This window comes from Mesoplodon densirostris, chromosome 6 (assembly GCF_025265405.1).
Source record: "Mesoplodon densirostris isolate mMesDen1 chromosome 6, mMesDen1 primary haplotype, whole genome shotgun sequence".
Taxonomy (NCBI): domain Eukaryota; kingdom Metazoa; phylum Chordata; class Mammalia; order Artiodactyla; family Ziphiidae; genus Mesoplodon; species Mesoplodon densirostris.
The window spans coordinates 5471893-5492970 of record NC_082666.1 but is presented as its reverse complement, the minus strand read 5'-3'; the positions used below and the strand labels follow the sequence as shown (position 1 = coordinate 5492970).

The following is a 21078-nucleotide window of genomic DNA, read 5'->3' as shown; positions in this document are numbered from 1 at the left end:
GGAAGCTGTTTGACATGTGCAGACACAGAGGTGGGGCCTTGTCCACAGAGGGCTTGATCACCAGCCCTAGCCGGCAGAGGTGAGACTGGGAATGGCCCAGAGCTGGACTCAGACCTGGGTCCCTTTCCTTACTGTAGCTGCAAGTGCCACCCGCTGGGCTCCCAGGAGGACCAGTGCCACCCCAAGACCGGGCAGTGCCCCTGCCGTCCAGGCGTCGAGGGCCAGGCCTGCGACAGATGCCAGCTGGGTTTCTTCGGCTTCTCCATCAAGGGCTGCCGGGGTAAGGAAGCCGGGTCCTTCCCAGGCTGCCTAGAGAGTGAGGCTTCTAGGAAAGAGGACCAATGGGGAAGACGGCCATGCAGCAGGAGAGAGATCAGATACGGGGCAGGTTTTCTTAGAGCAGCCGTGGGAACATGGAGGGAGTGAGCAGAGCGGAAGACAGCATGGGAGGCCAAGGATCTAGTCCTAGACTCCACTGCTGAATTCCTGTGTGCCTGGGGCCATCAGGCCGCCTCTCTGGGCCTCGTTTGTATGGTTAGACTGCGTGGCAGTCCTAAACCTGACTGGTCCTCAGATCCCAGGGGCACTGAAACAACTCAGGCTCTCAGCCATCCCCTCCAGCCTTCTGAATCAGTCTCCCAGGAAGGACCCAGGAATGTACTTGAGCTGCCCACGGGGTCTGGAGCAGCCAGGTGCAAGGGTGCAGGGGACCTGGGGGTTCCAGTGTGGGGTGGCCATCAGGGCACCCAGCGCCGTCTGCCCCACCCCCCAGCCTGCAGGTGCTCCCCGCTGGGCGCCGCCTCGGCCCAATGTCATGAGAACAGCACATGTGTGTGCAGGCCCGGCTTTGTGGGCTACAAGTGTGACCTGTGCCAGGACAACTTCTTCCTCACGGCCGGCGGCACACACTGCCAGGAGTGCCCGTCCTGCTACGCCCTGGTGAAGAAGGAGGTGAGCCCTCCCCATCCAGGCCCCGCCCAGGGCCGCTCCACCTTCTGTTCATGTCACGCCCCCAGTGAGCACCAGCTCTGTGCTGGGCACCGGGAAATGCCCACTTACCCACAGCTCTCAGGCCTTCTGGGACCACCGGCCACCTCCTTCTTGTGCCCACGCAGCCATCTGGCCCAGCCCCACCTCTGCCCTCCCCTGGCTCCTGAGCGGACAGGAGAAAGGTGGCTCCTGCTATAGTCCTTCCCCACCACCCAGGCCACCCACTCACACTTTCTCAAGTTCAATGGGGACGAGACCACAGAAGGCCCTTTGGGGGAGGGTCAGGAGGAGGGAGATGCCCATTATGGGACACAAGTAGTATCTCAGGCAGGGAGGTGGTGTCGTGCAGGGGTCAGGAGCATGACCTCTGGGGTTCCCCTACCCACCCCCCAACCCTGTTAGTTGTCACATGCTCAGGCAGGTGACAGCCTTGGTAAGTTTCAGTGTGTGTCTCCTCCTCCAAAATGAAATCGTTCAGACCTGCAGCCCCTTAACCTGAAACCAGTGATGGTTCTGTAGAAAGATAGGATGGTGTGTGCTGAATATCAGGTACCACTCCCAGCGGTGCCTGGGCCAGCCCCCTAATCAAACCCAGCGATAAATCTGCAGGAAAACAGGGGAATAGTCACACCAAGGGGGTAAATAAAGATCGTAAGTAGCCTTGTTCAGAGCAGTTTTGTTTCTAAATGAGTGCAGGGTTTTTTCAACCTGATTTTGCCGCCCAATAAGGAATGGAAAGCTTTGCAGGTTTTCAGAGCATTTTGGACTTTGGAATCGAGGAGTGGGCTCGGGACCTGTATCCGCTGCCCCTTAGGGTGGTTACAAGGTGAATGTGAGCTGGTGTGTGGCCAGCGGTCACTCCTACCTGGCTCCTAGCAAGTGCTCCATAAATGCGTGTATTGTTCATATGATTGAAAGAATGGGGCTAGGAGATGTTGCAAAGCACACTCACTCAGCCTGCAGGGATCACATGCCTGCTCTGTGCCAAGTCCTGGGAACATAGCAAAACAGACAGTAATCCTCCTGGGGCTTCCCTCCCTCGGGAGGGCAGAGGTGTGGTCGGCTGAATGCCAGCAGGTGCTGTGGGTATGAGAAGGGAAGGGACAGCTCTGAGGACAGGGTGGGCACGGTTGGTTCTCAGAGGTCCGGTGTGTGCTTAGCTTTGAGGCCCAGGGTAGGACTGGAGAAGGCAATGCTCGGGGCGGGCAGGCCAGGCAGAGGTTTCCAAGCAGGACTTTAGGCCACCCGCCTCACACACCGTTCCTTCCCTGACCCCTCCAGGCTGCCAAGCTGAAGGCCAGACTGACCCTGATGGAAGGGTGGCTGCAGGGGTCAAACTGTGGCAGGCCCTGGGGACCAGTGGACATTCTACAGGGAGAGGCCCCACAGGGGGACGTCTACCAGGGCCATCCCCTGCTGCAAGGTACAGTGGGAGAGCAGAGTGGGAGACTGGGAGGCAAGGGGAGGGGGCTGGCTGGTCAGATGCCCCCTTTGGAGCCCTTCAGGCTGACCTCAGTCGGGTTCACCCCTAGGAGAACTCACTTGCTGGGAGAGCCTGTCTGACCTCCCCAACTAAGTGAGTTCCTCCTGCTATGCAGTCCTGTCATCCCACCGACCTCTCTTTCAATATCCCTCACCCAGTTGTATTTTGTAGCCTTATTAATATCAGCCTCTGACTATAGCCTCGGTCCCCGTGCCCCCTGTGCCACCTAGACTGTACCCATGAGCTCAGTGAGGACAGGGGTTGGGTTTATTCGTTGAGTCAGTCACTCAACAAATAATCATTGGGGCGCTGTCCCAGGTGCTGAACAGGTAAAGTTCCTGCCGTCTTTGACTGTTGGCCGTTTTGCTCACTGCTGTATGTATCCCCAGCATAGAAAATAAATGGGTAAATAAGAAAAAAGATGGTCATTCAGTCCACGTGGAATTTGTCCCTGGGACACTGAAATTTAGGAGCATCAAACGTGAATTGCTTATTCTGTTAAATTTCGTGTTCACAAGCACCTGCACTCCTGTAGCAGCCATAGGTGAGCTGAGCACCTGTTTGCAAGACTAACAAAATAGGGAGCTATCAGATGCTGTGCGTTGAAACTCCCACACTGAGCCACGCTACGAGTTACAGAGCTGACTCAAGGCGGGTTTCACCGCTGTCTCAGGTTCAGGAATTGTTCGCTGTGGATCTAGAAGGCCTGGATTCCTTCCAGTCCTTCCTCTGTGGCTGATGTCCTGTGTCGGGGACCTTGGGTCATGATTTGCCATCTCTGGGCCTCAGCCTTCGCATCTGTAAAATGGGGAGGCCTTTCCTTTGGAACCAGTGCTCAGGCCTGGTGATGGAGTCAAGCTGTGCCCAGGGGGAGGAGAGGACACAGATGGGGCCCCTTGAAGTTGCAGGCTTGATTGTGAAATCTCGACTGCTCTGTGACTCCTGGACTCTGGGCTTTCTGCAGGGGCCCAGGAAGACTTCCTGGAGCAGGTGACAGGCCTTGAGGGTGCTGTGAAGGCTGCCCGGGAGCAGCTGCAGGCACTGAGCAGGAATGCCCACTGTGCCCAGCCCAGAGCTGAGAAGACCTGCGTCCAGCTGGCAGACCTAGAGGCGGTGCTGGAGTCCTCAGAAGAGGAGATTCTGCATGCAGCCACCATCCTTGCATCTCTGGTACCCCAGGGGACCCCTCCCCAACTCCTCCCCTCTACTGAGCCTGGGGCATGCCCCCGCCCCCTGCTTTGGGAGGCTCAGTTTTCTCATCTGCAAAATAGCGGTCACCCAGTGCCTCCTCTGCCGATGCAGTGAGATAATATTTGCAAAGAACGAGCCGTATTCCAAGTAGACAGTGAATGCCCAGCAAGTGGTAGGCGTCGTTATTGTTATTTCCAAGCTCTAGGGTTCCGCCCACTGGATGCTGACTTTGTAGCTGGCTCTGAGTGTTTATGAAATAAGTGGCATGGCCCAGGTCTGCCCGACAGTTTAGCCAGATGTGGGCCCTGCCCTTCAGGGATGGACCATCAGTTTCCTCCTATTTCTCTCTCTTCTCTAAAGGCGATTCCTCAGGAAGGGCTTGGCCAGCCCACCAACTGGAGCCGTCTGGCCATAGAGGCCCGCGCCCTCGCCAGGAGGTGAGCCCCCGTGCCCTGGGAGCATGGTGAGGTCCTGGCCACACAACCATGAAGGGAGCCCAGCCGTTCTGCTGGGGGCTTCCAGAGTCAGGGCCAGCCCCATAGGTATCCCCACCCCGGGAGTTGGAATCACTTGAGTACAGAGTGGAAGTGTCATCGCCATGGGAAGGAGAGGTGTGCAAGGATGGCATGAGATGCAGGGGTCGGGGTGGGGGTCTGCAGACACTGGTCGACTGAAGGCATCTGAGAGCCTTCACTGGCTTTTTTTTATAACAGCTTTACTGAGATATAATTCACATGCCGTGCAAGTCAACCAGTTAAAGTACAATTCAGTGGTTTTCAGTATATTCACAGAATTGCCCAGAATATGCACAGAATTGTGCAACCATCTCCGCAGTCAGTTTTAGAACATTTTCCTTACCCCAGAAACAAGTACCCATTAAGCATCACTACCCATTCTATAGATTTGCCAATCTGGACATTTCATATAAATGGAATCATACACATGGTCTTTTTTTTTTTTTTTTTTTTTGTGGTACACGGGCCTCTCACTGCTGTGGCCTCTCCTGTTGCGGAGCACAGGCTCCGGACACGCAGGCTCAGCGGCCATGGCTCGCAGGCCCAGCTGCTCTGCGGTATGTGGGATCTTCCTGGACCGGGGCACAAACCCACATCCCCTGCATCGGCAGGCGGACTCTCAACCACTGCACCACCAGGGAAGCCCACACATGGTCTTTTGTATCTGGCTTCTTTCATACAGCATAATATTTTCAAGGTTCATGCATATTGTACCATTAATCAGTACTTCATTCTTTTTTACAACCAAATAATATTCCATTGTACAAATATGCCACATTTTGTTTATCCAGTCATCCGTTGATGGACATTTGGGTTGTTTCATCCACTGCTTTTAAGAAGCAGCTTAAGATCCTAAAGACACAAGCTCTGAAGCAATTTGTCCCTCTAGCTGTACTTTAGAGACTGTAGACCCATTTTACAGATGAGAAAAGAGACTCAGAGAAGTAAAGTGACTTGCTTAAGGACACGGGGTTAGAAGTGATAGAGCCAGATTCAAACCCAGGCTGTCTTTTCTATGCTCTCTTTATTAGGGTAACCATATAATTTATTGTCCAAGCTGAGATTTTATGTGTGATCAAAGGCCCTATTATTTATTATGCCAGGACAACAGGCGTAAACCCTATATAACAGGAACAGGGGCACGGGTCCCCTTCCCATCAGTCTTCACTGTGCATCAGGCAGAGGGAGGACAGGAGCCTTGCACCCGTGGCTGTACTCCCTTTGGGACGGCAAGAGGCCCGTGCGGTGGCGGGGGGTGGGGGTTGGGCCAGGGCCCCCTCTGTGTCAGCCCCTGGTGATGGGCGGGTATTGTCATACAGTCACAGGGACACCACCACCAGGACTGAGGCCACTGCTCGGAAGGCCCTGCTCACCTCCAACAGCAGTTATGCGCTTCTCTGGAGTCTGGTGGAGGGGAGAACAGCCCTGGGGGCCCAGCAGGAGCTAGAGGACAGGTGAGGAGACCTCCCAGGTGTGGGTAGGAGCTTGGGTTGACTTCCTGAAGCTGGCAGGGCCTGGTCAGAGGCCGATGGTTCCAGAACCGGCTTCCGTCCCTTGAGTCCTGATGTTCTTTAGGGCGGGGTGTGATGCCTAGGGTCTTAGGCCTGCTTGGTGGTGCGTTAGAGGAACCCACTCATGCCGGGGTGCAGCTTAGCCTCCGGAGAGAAGGAATGAGAACCTAAACAAGGAGGGCCCAGATCATCTCATGCTCGGCCCCCTGAAGCTCCCCTGCCCCTCCCCAGACCCCTCGGGAGCTCCTCTCAGGCACCAGCTTTCTTCTTGGCCTCTGCTTCTCTGCTGTGGGTGGCCCCCTTGTATCCAGCTCATTCAGAGGGTCAACGGAGACCCACCAACAGCTCACTGAGCCCAAGTGGATTTCCTAGATGAGAGAATCTGATTGGCCCAGCTTGGGTCAGGTGGCCAGTCCTGAGCCAATCGGTATGGCTGGGTGGATCACATGACCCACTCCCAGGGGCAGGGGCAGCTGGCTCTCTGTTAAGGGATGAGGGATGGGAGGCACCCTGGCCGGGGGGGTGGGGGGCGTGGGGGGTGGTCCAGCAGTACCATGGTAGGGGGAGCTGGATGGGGCAGGGTGTGGACAGCTGGACGGGAAAGCTGTCCTAGTTGATGGATTACAGCATTTCAGGGAAAAAGGGCCCCAGAACAGTCATGCAGCCCAGAGGTCTCCATTTACCTGGAGAGCAACATGCCCAAGGTCACTCAAGGGCATCAGGGCCTGGGCCGCTATCCCCCCAACAACAACAGGCATTTTCCTCTTCATGATTCATCCAGAGGAGCCAAACATTTGCAAAACATGTGATTCTCAAGTGGAAACCAAGCGGGAGCTCCTTCAGAAAAGCGTGATTGAATTAAGTGAATGAGGAAACAAGAGTGCAGTCCCTCGGCTGCCTTTCCCATTCATTAGACAGCTGCCGAGCAGCAGCCAGTTCCTGAGGCCAGCTGCTGGGTACCAACTCCGCAGACGGCGGTTCTGCCCGGGAAGTTGCCAGAGCCCCTTCAACCGGGAGCTCCACTGGGGGGGCCGGGACAGCAATGGGGAGGGATGGCCTGCATCCTGCTCCTGGGCCATCCTGCCTCTGTCTCCTCCCAGGTACCAGGAGGTACACGCGGCCCAGAGGGCGCTGGGCACGGCCGTGGCGGAGGTGCTGCCTGAAGCTGAGAGGGTGCTGGCCGCCGTGCAGCAAGTCAGCGCAGATGCAGCCCAGCGCCTGGCCTCACCAGCTGCCCCTGCAGCACTGGTCAGCTCAGCTCTCCTTGGAGCTCTGCATGCGGTGGTTGTGAGGGAGAATGTGGCAGCTGGGAAACCAGTGCGGCCCAGGCAGAGGCAGAGGACATGGCTTATTTCTAACTCTCTAGCAGTGGATTAAAAGATCTCAGCCAATCTTTGTTGTTGATTATAATGATGATATCAAGGCCGAGGCCTCTTCTTCATCATAGTGGCATTGGCAATGACACCAGACGGACATGGGGCCAAATCCCAGCCCCGCCACTCTAGCTCTGTGACCTTGACAAAGGACTTCCCATCCCTGTGCCTCGGTTACTTTGTCCGTCTGTCGGCTAGAGCTCACCCATTTGGTTATTTCAGGGCTGCATCCATGAGGGGCTGGAGGGGATTCGTGAGCAATGCCCTCATCCTCTATGTGGCTGTCACCCTACACTCCTCACCTCTGGATAAATCAGCTCATCAAGTCTTCTCAGTAATCCTGAAATTCCAAAACTTGGGAGCTAAACTTTAAAAAAAAAGACTAAACTTACAGAAATGCATCTGGGGCCCAGCCTGCCCAGGACTGACTGCTCCCAGGCTGTTTACTCAGGGTGTTTGATCCTCCCACTGTGTGTGAAGAAGGAAAATGTAGGTAGTGACATGTTTGGCCCTGAGCCCTGCCCCAGATACTGCTGAGGGCGTTAGGTAATAAGCAGTCCCCACAGGAAATTCTGAATTCAGAAGTACGTCCGGCCCCAAGGTTTCAGCTAAGGGATTGTGAGCCTGGGGAAGGAAACGCAGGTCAGGGAGGTTAGCTGGGCTGCCTGAGTCTGCGCTTCTAGAAATTGCTGGGGCTGGAATCAAACCTCAAGTGACAGCTTCCCCAGTCTGGCTTCTCTCGCCCTGGCCCCTCTGCTTCTTAGGGTCCACGTGCAGCCCTGCCCCCCACGGTCCCTGCCCCTGGGCTTCTCCCACCCAGTAGAGGACCTGCCCCTCGGACCTCCCCATCAGGCCTTGTCTGAGCCCTCCATCTCCCGGCAGCCTCAGAAGTCCCAGGCCAGGACCCTGGACCTGAAGGTGCAGGCCCTGGAGAAGACGGTCGCATCGAGAGAACGCGTGGTCACCGAGGCTGCCCGGACCCTCCAGGCCACCGCCCAGGCCGTGCTGCACAAGACAGAGCCCCTTACGCAGGTGGGCTCTTGTCCTTTGAGGCAGCACCTGGAGAAGGTTGGGCCTGCCCCAGGCATGATCTGGGTTCAGGGGTTGCAGGGGGAGGGCAGGGCAAAGACCAGAAGTAGTTCTTCCCCCCCACCGCAGTGCCTTCCCCCAAATTCCAGAGAACCTCAGTTAGCTCGTGCCAAGGCAGGAGGTCCTGATTTCCCGAGAAGGAGTAAAGGTGTGAGAGGAGGCAGGATGGACAGACAGACAGAGCCACGCCCACCACTCTTACTCAGTGTTAATTACAGCTGGGATGGGTCTCATTCACTTATTCTTGCATTCATTAGTTCACTTGCCAGATATTTTAGGGAGCACATACATTGCTCTAGTGCTAAACCCCACTGCAAGACTAAATAATCAGGGAATTTAAGAATTATGGGGTGAATGGAGCCCCAGCCAGTGGTTTCCAACCTATTAAAATATAAGCACCCCTTCAAGTGTTTTGTTTTTAACTTTTCATCTTTCATCTAGACTTAGAAAAAGGTTGCGAAGAAAGCACAAAGAAGTCCCATATACCCTCACACAGATTCTCCTTCTGTTAATGTTTTACCCAGCCACCTTACAAGGATCAAAATAAGGAAATCAACATGATATCATACACTGAGCTAATCTACAGACCTTATTCAAATCCCAGCAGTGGCTTATCCCATAGCCATCTTTTTTTGGGGGGGCGCTGAAGATCTCAGTTCCCCGACCAAGGATCAAACCCATGCCCCGTACAGTGGAAGTGCAGAGTCTTAACCGCTGGACCACCAGGGAAGTCCCGGGTATCCATCTTTATTTTCCTTTTAAAGACAAGAAACGAGGCAGAAAGCTGTTGCCTGCATCCGAACAGCTGGGCCTGGTGTCTGTCACATACTGGGAGAGCTGTGCTGTGTCAGGGCCCCTTGAGGTGGTACCCATTGATTTAGTCCATCACCCTGGTCTGGGGCACAGATGAGGCCACAGCAGAGTCAGGACCAGACCCCAGTGCGCAGTGCCCCAACACAGCGCCTCCCACCTTCCTCTCCCATCCTGCTAGGCATTTGGAGTAAGACTTAAAAGACACAAGGGCTCCCAGGGCAGCATCTGGTGGCTCCTCAAACCCACATGATTGCGACTTCCCTGGCGGTCCAGTAGTTAAGACTTCTCCTTCCAATGCAGGGCATGCAGGTTCCATCCCTGATCGAGGAGGTAAGATCCCACATGCCTCGCAGCCAAAAGAACCAAAGCATAATACAGAAGCAGTATTGTAACAAATTCAATAAAGACTTTACCAAAAATTTTTTTAAACCCCGCATGATTGATTGATTGATGGCTTGAAATTCACATCACATAAAATTACCCATTTGAAAGTGTACAACACAGTGGCATTTAGCACATTCCCAATGTTGTGCAAGTACCACTTCTGTCTAGTTCCAAAACATTCATCACCACAAAGGGTGACTGCTTATACCCATTAAGCAGGCGCTCTTCATTCCTCCCTCCCCCCAGCCCCTGGCGACTGCCCATCTGCTTTCTGTCTCTATGGATTTACCTATTTCAGACATTTCATATAAATAGAATTGTGCCACATGTGACCTTTTGTGTCTGGCTGCTTTCACTTACCATAATATTTTCCAGGCTCATCCACATCGTACTATACATCAGCACTTCGTTCCCTTTCATGGCTGAATAATATTCCATGATGTGGATACACAGCATTTTGTGTATCTATTCATCCATCAACCCGAATTCTTTAAGTATCCAGCCTTTTTTAGTGGCAATGGGGAAGAAACTAATTTTCTATGAGTAAAAGTTGTATAATAAACAGATTCACTACTTCACATCCTCTGGCTGAGATGCAGCGGCATTCTGACAAGAAATTTTCAGTTGTCCATCTTTCTTTTAGTTCTTAGGTTCCACTTTTCCTCTGAGCTTTTGTGAGACAGGTAACTTCTTGGGAGAGATATTCAAGGTTTAATATTGTTATAATAAAACAAATCAGATGTTCCTGGTAAACAGCATAATTCAGTGTCAGAGTTTTGGTGATGTTTTGGGACCTTGTACATGTGGGTTTGGTGCCCACCTGACCCCTCTCTGCCCAGCACACCTCCAGCACCACCTGACCAGCCTCTCTCTTCTCTCTCCAGCTGCACCAGGAAGCCAGAGCTGCCCTGACCCTGGCTTCCTCATCTGTCCAGGCTGCCATGGTGACTGTCACAGGAACCAGGACTCTGCTGGCTGACCTAGAAGGTATGTGTGCCCTGCTTAGCCCCAGGCTCACGGATGCACAGATGCCCATGACAGATACCAGGACTCATGCCTCAGCCAGGGCAGGCTTGGCTGCAGGGGACAGAAGTCCTGTCATGTGGGCATAAGCCAAGGAGACCATTCCCTCTGCCTCTAAGGACCTCCCTGTCCTGTGGCTGCTTGTCCCTCCCCATCTCACACACCACTCACCAGGTTCTTGCCTACGTGGCCATCCATCATCAGACCACACGCAGAGCCCCTCAGGACCAGATGGGAAGAGAATCTGATGCCATCAGCTGTCCATCCCTGATCTAGGCCACTCTGGCTGGGGGTCTGGTTACCTGGTACAAATATGGCTGCCCTGGTCCAATGTCCAGTGGGGCTATGGGAAGGGATGCAGTGTTTCTCTTTAGAATGTGGGTTGATGGGTTGATGCCAGTCCAGGTCTCTTTTGAGCTGTAGGAAAATGAGGCCAAGTGCCCCCATTTTACAGTTGGGTAGACCAAGAAAGGAAATTTTACTGAATGAAATGTGGAACAGCCCCTAGCCTGTAGTTGCTCTGCCAGGAGAGGATTTGTGTCCAAATAAGTTTAGGAAATGCTATAGATCCCCCTGAGATCTTGCAGTGCACACCTGAGAATATTAAAGGCTCTGAGAAGTCCTTCAATAAAGAAACCAGGTTCACTTTATGTAAACTTAATTTCCCCTAGCATTTATCAACACCCTGTAGAATTAGGGCTCCCCAGTGTGCACTTTTTTTCTCTTTTTGGCTGTGTTGGGTCTTTGTTGCTGCGCGCGGGCTTTCTCTAGTCGTGGCGAGTGGGGGCTGCTCTTTGTTGCAGTGCACGGCTTCTCACTGCAGTGGCTTCTCTTGTTTCAGAGCACGGGCTCTAGGCGCGAGGGCTTCAGTAGTTGTGGCATGCGGGCTCAGTAGTTGTGGCTCACGGGCTTAGTTGCTCTGCGGCATGTGGGATCTTCCTGGACCAGGGCTCGAACCTGTGTCTCCTGCACTGGCAGGCGGATTCTTAACCACTGTGCCACCAGGGAAGTCCCCCCAGAGTGCACTTTAAGAAATGCCAATTTTGCGTACAGGAAGCAAAGTAGATCTAACTTTTGGATTATGTTCGTAGAATGATTATGTAGTATTATGTCCCTGGATATTAGAAGGCTTGATTCTTTTTTTAAAAAATATTTATTTATTTATTTATTGGTTGATTGATTGGCTGCATCGGGTCTTGGTTGCAGCACACGGGATCTTTCGTTGCGATGCATGGGCTTAGTTGCCCCACGGCATGTGGGATCTTAGTTCCCCACCCAGGGATCGAACCCACGTCCCCTACACTGGAAGGTGGATTCTTTTTTTTTTTTTTTTTTTTTTTTTTTTTTTTTTGCGGTATGCGGGCCTCTCACTGTTGTGGCCTCCCCCGTTGCGGAGCACAGGCTCCGGACGTGCAGGCTCCGGACGCGCAGGCTCAGCAGCCATGGCTCACGGGCCCAGCCGCTCCGCGGCATATGGGATCCTCCCAGACCGGGGCACGAACCCGTATCCCCTGCATCGGCAGGCGGACTCTCAACCACTTGCGCCACCAGGGAGGCCCCGGAAGGTGGATTCTTAACCACAGGATCACCAGGGAAGTCCCCTTGATTCTTTTTAAATTTTGACTTTGTCTACTATAATCAGTACTCCTTAGGATAAATTTCCCTTCGAATTTTATCTGAAAGGAAATGAAAAAGTCTCTCTTTCTATATAGAAGGGAACTACTTATTAGATAATAAAAACCTATGTGAATTGTAGAATTTCTCTTTTTGTCTTGGCTGCTAGGAGGCTAAAAGGTAAATAGTGCATTTGGTACCTACACTGTCATCCTAATTTTCTGGCACTTCTCACTCTTCATCATCCCCCCAGTTACATATGGCCTTTGGTTTATCACTTTAATGGTCCAGTTTTTGGTCTGTTCATCACGATAAGCTGCCTCAAAGCCTATTTAGAAATGCGTGACATGTAAAAACAAAGAACTTAATGGATCTTGCTGTGTACTGTGCTATAGCTCCCATCTCTACCACTGGCCCAGGCATTGACCACCATGTAATTCTGTGACTTTAGTAAGTATCATAATATAACATGAATCTTTACACTCACAGGGCAGTATGTCTCACTCATTTGTTTTCCCTGGGTGAGCCTGAGAAGTTTACCCACAGATCTCATGCATCTCATACCTCTGCTCACGTTGTCCAAGGGTCTGGGGTTGGTCAGACATCTGACAGTGACCACCCGATGGGCTCTCCAGGCATGAGCCCAGCCCTCCTGACACAGCCTCGGCCGGGTTTACAGGAATGAAGCCAAGGTTTCCTCGGCCCAAGGACCAGGCCGCACTGAGGAGGAAGGCAGCCATCGTTCAGGACAGGCTCCTTGCAGAGTCCAAAAAGAAGACCAAGCAGGTGGAGAGGATGCTGGGAAATGCGGCCTCTATCTCCTCCAGTGCCAAGAAGAAGGGCAGGGAAGCCGAGCTGTTGGCCAAGGACAGTGCCAAGGTCAGGGCCACGGATGTGACTCCAGGGGCATCCCTGCCTTCTGGGCCTGTGGGAGGACTGTCATAGGTGAGGTGCCCTTCTGTAGGGTAAATGCCCCTTCTGTATGCAATGCTGAATACTCTGCACTTGCTAAGGGGTCCCAGGCTCTGAGCTCCGGAGCTTCACGCGGGTGACCCTGTGGATTCCGCATGAAACAGATGCCACTGCTGTCCCCATGGGACAGGTGAGGACCCTGACGCCCAGCCCAGTTCAGTAACTTACCATAACCAGGGCTCACACCTCGGTCTGTTTGGCTCTAATCCCTAAACTTCTAGACTTTTCTTGTTTAATTAGGGCCAAATCTGAATCGATATGCATCTTCCCAGCTCTGTCGCTCAGGGCCCAAGTAAACTGCCTCTACAGCTCCCTAGAGACAGTGCTGGGTTGAAGGGGTCCCCAGGCTTGGTTTCTGGTCCTGCTATTTTGATTTTGGCCAGCTTCTCCTCTCTGCACCTCTGTTTCCCCATCTGAAAATTACTGGAATTTCTCCTCTCGGGGGAGATGTGTAGTGTCCAGCAATCTGCACTTTGCCGGCATCTGGTACACAGCTGTTGAATGAATGAATGGACGATCTGGTGCGTGAATCTATGACCGCTTGGTGGGGCGGTCACCCTTTACCTCTAAAAGGAGTTTCTCTGCTCACACTCCCCTCTCTGGTGCCGCCCACCTCGTAGTTCGCCAAGGCCTTGCTGACGGAGGGGAAGCAAGAGCACCGCCGGGCTGGCCGGCTCTCCAGCCAGACGCAGTCGATGCTCCAACAGGCCTCCCAGCAGGTGCTGGCCTCAGAAGCACACAGACAGCAGCTAGAAGCAGCTGATCGGGTACGTGTGCTGAGACCCCAGCGCTCCTTCTCCTGTGGTCCTGGGAGCCAGCCAGGAGCCGCTCAAGCTTTTCTTCTCACCCCCTCCCCAAAAAGGTGGGTGCCGGGCTGAGCGAGATGGAGCAGGAGATCCGGGAATCACGCATCTCTCTGGAGAAGGACATCAAAGCCTTGTCGGAGCTGCTTGCCAGGCTGGGTAAGGAGACCCCAAGGCTGGGCCCTGGCCCCCTGGGTCCCTGGTGCATCTCCGGGATCTTCCTGGGAGGCCCCGTCCTGGGGAAGCTGGCCTCCTAGCCCTCCTGTCCGTGGCTCCCCCCATCCCGAGACTTGTGGTCAATGACAAGCATTGGTAACCGCGCCAGGCCCCCCGGGGCGAGGCAGGGATGGTGTCCAGAAGCATGCTCACTTCGTCCTCCAGGGGCTGCTAGTCAGGAGGAGAGGAGAGACACAGAACACTCACCACTCACAGAACACCTGTAGGTACCAGGTGACTAGGTCCGCCCTCCGTGGTGGAGGGTTTCAGAGAAGGAGAGAGAACGTCACAGAAGCAAGTCTGGCATCGAGGATCAGGTGCTGGTCTGGAATCAGAGAGACTGGCAGTCAAGTCTGGCACTTTCCCTTCCTTGGCTGTGAGACCTTGGAAAAATCACTCCACCTCTCTGAGCCTCAGTTCCCCCACCTGGGAAATGGGAGTAACAGTGGGGTAGTTTAGAGAGTGCTTTCCACACTGTGCAGTGTGTGATGAGATAGTAAATCGTGAAAGGGACAGCCCCCAAGACGTGGAGCCCTCAGAGCAGGGGCGAGGGGACAGTGTCAGAGCAGTTAGGCTGAAATGAACAACAAGCAGTTTTAAAAGTTGGGGTAGGGCTTCCCTGGTGGCGCAGTGGTTGAGAGTCCGCCTGCCGATGCAGGGGACACGGGTTCGTGCCCCAGTCCGGGAGGATCCCACATGCCGTGGAGCAGCTGGGCCCGTGAGCCATGGCCGCTGAGCCTGCGCGTCCGGAGCCTGTGCTCCGCAGCGGGAGAGGCCACAACAGTGAGAGGCCTGCGTACCGCAAAAAAAAAAAAAAAAAAAAAAAAAAGTTGGGGTAAAATACACAAAACATAAAATTTGCCATTTTAACCATCTTTCAGCGTACAGTTCAACGGCATTAGGCACAGCATTCACCTTACTGTGCAGCCATCGCCACCATCCATCTCCAGAACTTTTTCATCAGCCCAACATGAAACCCGTCCCCATTATACGCAGATTCCCCATTCCCCCTCCCCCAGCCCCTGGCAACCCCTGCTCTACTTTCTGTCTCTGTGAATTTGGTAGTGTGTAGGCACCTCACCTAAGTGGAGTCATATAGTGCGTCCTTTTGTGACTGGCTTATTTCGCTTAGTGTAGCATCCTCAAGGCTCATCCACGTGACAGCATGCATTTTGGTTACCGTGATCAATAAGACAAGGAAGGGCTTCCCTGGTGGCGCAGTGGTTGAGAGTCCGCCTGCCGATGCAGGGGACACAGGTTCGTGCCCCGGTCCGGGAAGATCCCACATGCTGCAGAGCGGCTGGGCCCATGAGCCATGGCCGCTGAGCCTGCGCATCCGGAGCCTGTGCTCCGCAACGGGAGAGGCCACAGCAGTGAGAGGCCCGTGTACCGCAAAAAAAACAATAAATAAATAAAATTAAAATAAGACAAGGAAGAATCACCAGGTTCTGGATTTTAGCTGGATGCCAGGCCTCCACTAAGCTATTCACACATGTGATCGTATCTCATTTTAACTTTCGAGGCAAGGATCCTTATACTCTTGCTATTTTGCAGATGAGGAAACTAAGGCACAGAGAATTTAAATGATGTGCCCAGGGTCCCACAGCCAGTCAGTGGGGAGGCTGTGGATCACGCTCAGGTCTGACTGATTCAGAGTGCCCGCTCGTAGCCACAGGTCTATACCCGTAAGAACTCAGCTCACTGGACATGATGCCCAGCATGAAACAAACGCTCTATGTGGGTAAACCACTCTGGCCGTTGTTGTTGTCATTTATTCTTTCACATCGGCACTATGCTTGACTCAGGGGTGCAGGAGTGACCACGCACACCTAGACCCTGTCCCCACCCCAGGAGACCCAGCTGGGCAGTTAGAGTGGAGGCTGTAACCTCCTCAAAGGCCAGGCTGTTTGGACTTTCCCGTGGATGGTGGGACCTCTCCAAGTCTTGGCTGGGAGCACGGCCTGCCCGGCAGCAGGGCTCAGCTTCTCTCTGCTTCTCCCTGCCCCGGGCTCAGCTCTTGGCAGCCGCCTGTCCTCCAAACCAGCCTTCATTGCCCAGGAAACTCAGGGCCATGGGGAGCCCTGGGGCCCAGGGGGGTCCTGTGGGATTGGAAGGCATTGAGGATTTGTTTCTGTGACTCCAGCACTCTCCCACCTGGCTCAGCTGTCTTTCCATTGAATGCCACCTTAATGACAAGGTGACAAAGGCCAGGTGGGGGAGACAGCCCGTGGATTCCATGCCACCATCACCAAGTTCATATGTGGGCACCCGGCCCCACCCCCTCGTTTTGCACTTGGAGAGGCTCCTCCGGGAAGTCCTGATGTGTGCTGGGCCAGGACTAGACCCCTGCTGCCTGCTTCCCAGGCCTGCAGCCCCTCCTGCCCCATCTGCCTCACCCACCCTCATTCTGATGCCAGAAACCTTTCCTTTCACCCTGATGTCCCCGCATCCTGGCCCACAAGTGCCATCGGTAAGTGTGGGCTCTCAGCGAACTGAAACAGTGTGTGGGAGCAGCAGGCGTTACGGGGCCTCCCCCACACACGCTGCTTTACAGATGAGGAAACTGGGGCTCAGGACTCACCCGAGGCCTTCATTGTTTAACAGGAATAGTAATACCAACAACAAAAATTAACAGTTGCCCAGTGCCACCCAGGGGGAAAGTTCCAGGGTCTGCACATAAGCCCGGTGGGGCGCCCAGGCCAGGCCCTCACCTGCCTCACCACGCTGCCCTCTCGGCCCCTTGCCTTCCTGGTAGATCGTGGGCACTCGGAAACCTGGAGGGTTTGGGCTGGGGAGGGCTTCTGGGGGTGGGGCCTGAACAGGCTTCTGGGGCCTGCAGGGGATCCAGCCCACCCTGAGGCTGTCTGTGCCCCTCCACAGGGTCACTGGACACCCTCGGAGCCCCCGCCCGGGCCCTGAATGAGACCCAGAGGGCACTGGAGCGCCTGAGGCTGCAACTGGGCCCACCAGGGGTGCTGCAAGGGAAACTGAGGCTCTTGGAGCAGGAGTCTGAACAGCAGCAGCTGCAGATCCAGAGCTTCGAAAGCAACCTTGCTGAGATCCGTGCTGACAAGCAGAATCTGGAGGCCATTTTGCAGAGCCTGCCCGAGAGCTGTGCCAGCTGGCAGTGAGGGCTGCCCGGACCCACGGTGCCCCCGGCCCAGGGCATGCACGCCCGCCACAGGTGCGCCATGCAGGCACACTGCCCAGACCCTGCTGCCGCGTACCCTCCCGAGTCTGTGCCCACACCCCCTCCACACCGGCAGGAGTGAGTGTGCATTCAGAGCTCACCCAGGCGGCTACGGTGTGCACACCCCCATCAGCGTGCACTCCCACCCCATACACACATACACACGCACAGGTACATGCGGACATGTGCCCGTGTGTGCAGTGTACACGTGTGCGAGTCCATCCATGTGTGGTGCGCCCCCTCCGGATGCTGGGGGTGTTTGTTATGTTATGTTATGTTATGTTATGTTATGTTATGTTATGTTAAATGCCCTGTGACACTGACATACTCAGGCAGGGTTGGTACCTGGGAGGCTGGGACCGGGCAGGGTCGGGGGGGCATCCACAGAGATCCAGGGCGGGTTCAGCAAGAACCAGAGCCCCCAGTCCCAGCCCTGCCCTCTGTCCTGCAGCCCCCTGACCAATGTGTCACCCGCCACGAACACCCAGCAACTCTGCATAGCTGAGGGACCAGGCAGGTCAAAAGACACAAGATTCTGGGGGGTTCTCAGCAAAGGAACCTGAGTCCTAGGGCTCCTGGGGTCGTGGTGCAGCCTGCTAGCCCGGCCGGGCCGTGGCCTGCCCATGCAGGGGTTTCTTTGGCTTTGTGGAATACTTCCTTCTCAAGATCCTGGGACTGGGTCAAACTCACTGAAGGAATCACCTGCCCTAGGCCCGGTGCCCCTTTTGGGCCATGGCCTTGTGACCTGAGGGGGCCTGGGTCAGGGGGCTCAGACACGTCGCTTGGCTCTTCCCTTTGTGACCCTGCCAACCCTGGCTGGCCTTTGACCGATTGACACTTCCCAAACTGGCCCTGCAGCTCTGTGGCACCATCTGCCACATGGGAGGCCCTGCTGGGCGTGGAGGCCTGGCTGCCTTTCTAGCCTGTCACGCAAGGGTCTCCCACTGTGGCTAGGCCCTGCCCAGGGTTCCCGGCATCTCCTCCTGGCACTCCTCCCCTTTCCCGGGCCCTCTTCCAGCAGACCGCGGGGCCTTGGCACTGGGAGGGTGGGTGCCTCGGGGGGCCCAGCCCCTTCCCAGCGTTCTTCCTGCCCCCCAGCAGGGGAGACAGGCAGCAGACCAGACCATTTCTGTTTTACCAACTGTTTAACGTGGCAATAAAGGACCCCTTTACTAGCTGGTGGTGTGCCTTTGGTCCTCCGGTGCAGACTCACCACCTGGCTATGGGTGCACATGCCACACACACACACACCCCTCTGTGAGTCAGTGGCAGAAGGTTCAGTGATCCCTCTTGGCCCACATGAGGTAGAAGGAAGGTGACAAAGCTGAACCCATCGGCTTTGCCAGTGTCTTCCCACTGGGGGGGACTCTGGTGGGGTCCTGCAACTCCAGCCATCTGCCCTCTCCTCTCTGCTCTGGGGGACTTATTAGGCAAAGTCTAGGGCCTGGGGGAGTTTGAGGGGTGGGGTACAGAGAGGTCCTCAGCTGACCTCTGGCTCAGGCTGGAGACACCGAGGCAGGAAAGGAACTCAAAACCAGTGTCCAGCAGTGCAGAAAGGCTCAGGGAGGGACACCCGTGAGGAGAGGAGGAGGAGTGCTTTAGGCCAGGCCTCAAAGGGTGGGGAGACAGCGGGGAACATTCCAGGCAAGAGGGTGGGCAACAGCGCAGCGTTTGCAGGGTAGGGGCCCGGCCCGCACGGGTCACTCCAGGAACTCAGGTTGCAGGCGGGATTATGGCGCATGCTCAGTCAGGGCTCTTGACCACGAGGCCTGCCCCCCTCCCGGGCTGGTTTAAGCAGAAAAGGGGAGTTCGCTGGGAGGACTTGGGCGAGTCTCCTGGAATCCTGGGGTAGGAAGGGCTGCCAAGGCTCAGAGATGGTCAGGGGCCGGGGGCTTGCCTCTCCCTTCCCTCCCACCCCTCCCCTTGTCCTCTGCCTCTGCTCTCTCCGCGTTTACTCTGTTTTCTTCTCTCCACAGAGCAGCTTTCTTTGCTTTTCTTGTGCTTGATGGAAGAGAATGTCCCCACTGCCCCCACCTGGACCCACCATGGCCCCCATGTTTACTTGTCATCAGGTCAAAAGCTTGGCAGAGACAAGCTGGAAAACTGACCTGATTCCAGCTTCCCAGGAGGGACCAACCCAGCTTAGGCCGGGTCCCCCCCTACTCCTGTTCAGAAAATCAAGGGTCTCTGGGTCCAAGGCCATATAATGAGAGGTGGGCTGTGCCTTCCCCACCCCCGCACACTCAGTGGGGGAGGGCATTCAGAGAAGAGGTGCGCTCCTCCATGGAGAAACTGAAAACCGAGGCCGGGGGTAGGGGGGTGACGTGACGCACATCAATGACCCAGGGAGGGAGCTGGTAGGTTTGGGAGGGAGGACAGGGGGTGGGGAGCCCAAAACAGGAAGTGGCTGCTCTACCGTGAGTTTAAAGATTAATGTCTGGTGTAAGTGGTGTCAAGGAGATGGGGGTGCTTTGCAGACCTCTGGGGTGGGGTCTGATGCCCCCAAACCCTCTTCCCTGCTACCCAGCTTCTCTGCTGACAGAGGCACACAGCTGTTCTGATGCCTGCTCTTGGCCTTAAACCTTTCTCTGCTCAAGCTGTGGGGGGCTCAGCAAGGCCCAGTCTCAGCATCCCCAACGGGTGGAGAACAGGCTTCCTCTCTGTTCCGCGGTGACGTACCTCAGACCTGACATCTCGTGACTCATGCAGTCCAGTCATGCTTCGGGTGTAGAGAGCCACTCTCTGGCCCCAGAGGTGGGGCTGTGGCTGGGTGGAATGTGGCAGCTGCTGAACATCTGGCTAGCAATGCAGCCCAGCAGCTGAGCAGTGGAAGATGAGGTGGCCTCTGCCCTGCAGAACCAGTGACTGGGGCCAACCAGCCCAGGGCAACAGGCTCTCTGAGCCTGAACCAGGAAGTGCATTATGAGGGTCCCATTCTATGTCAGCTGTCTTCTCTGACCTCCAGACGGGACATCTCCCAGCAACCAAGGGTTATAACTCCTATCTGCTTAAACCCTCCTGACGGTAATAAAATTTATAACAGCCCCTGCTGGGTGAAAAGCATTGTTTCCTCCATTCTACAGACCAGGAGACTGAGGCTCAGACAGGTCAAGTGCCTTGCCCAAGGTCACACAGCTTGGTCAAATCCAAAACCTAGGTAGGGATGAATGGGCCTATGGAGAGTAACTGGCTGTGCTGGGGAGGTGGGGCCTGCCCCTCTAAACTGCTGCCTTGGCATTAACCCACCTTGGGCCGTCCCATTCTGTGTAGCCTTCTCCCTTGGGACAGCCTGGCCACTTCCCTCCCCAGGGGCAGCTATAGAAAAAAAGAGAACCAGCTGGTCCCAGGATCCCAATCCTAGGGGTCAGGATGGAGGCAAGTCTGTGGGCAGGGGACTTCCTGGATCCAATCCCCAGGGACCCACTCAGTGTACCTGTGGGTGGGTTGGTGGGGGGGATGAGTAGGTACACATTACTGGTGACCAGGTGTGCTGTTTGCCCAGAAGAGTCCCCATCTGTGCCTGTGACCCCAGCATAATTGTTAGGAGTGCCACCTCTCATTCTCAGAAATGTCCTGATTTGGACAAGTTCCCAGTTCCCGAGCCCCACTATTCCAGGAGTTAGAGGCTTGGTTTATCATCCTGGTGGACCTATACTCCAGGCTTCAACTTTCTGACTTTTCTGTAAAATGGAAATGCCGAGTCCTATTTCATAGAGGTTTGAGAATTAAATGATGTAACACATATATCCTGGGTTGACCTGGCAAAGTGCCTGGTGCCCAGCGAGTGCTCAAGAAAAAAGGGCTTATTAACAAAACACTAATTCGTTCTAATTGATTTCAAGTGTCACTGATACCCTAGAGGCACTTTGTCATTATGCATTTTCTCAAGAAACTAAAAGTTTGTTCATCTT

At 54.9% G+C, this 21078-nt stretch overlaps 1 protein-coding gene across 1 annotated transcript in view; it reads left to right on the top strand.

The window, feature by feature from the left end:
* The window catches only part of LAMC3 (laminin subunit gamma 3), a 63210-nt gene extending 46102 nt beyond the window's left edge, over positions 1-17108 (top strand). Inside the window, exons 17-29 of the mRNA XM_060101257.1 lie at positions 138-280; positions 773-951; positions 2272-2413; positions 3438-3643; positions 4025-4101; positions 5499-5633; positions 6791-6938; positions 7946-8095; positions 10234-10336; positions 12666-12865; positions 13579-13725; positions 13821-13920; positions 16858-17108. Of these exons, the coding sequence (XP_059957240.1) occupies positions 138-280; positions 773-951; positions 2272-2413; positions 3438-3643; positions 4025-4101; positions 5499-5633; positions 6791-6938; positions 7946-8095; positions 10234-10336; positions 12666-12865; positions 13579-13725; positions 13821-13920; positions 16858-17108 (1981 nt within the window). The remainder of the gene's footprint in view (positions 1-137; positions 281-772; positions 952-2271; positions 2414-3437; positions 3644-4024; positions 4102-5498; positions 5634-6790; positions 6939-7945; positions 8096-10233; positions 10337-12665; positions 12866-13578; positions 13726-13820; positions 13921-16857) is intronic.
* Positions 17109-21078: the final 3970 nt, after the last annotated feature.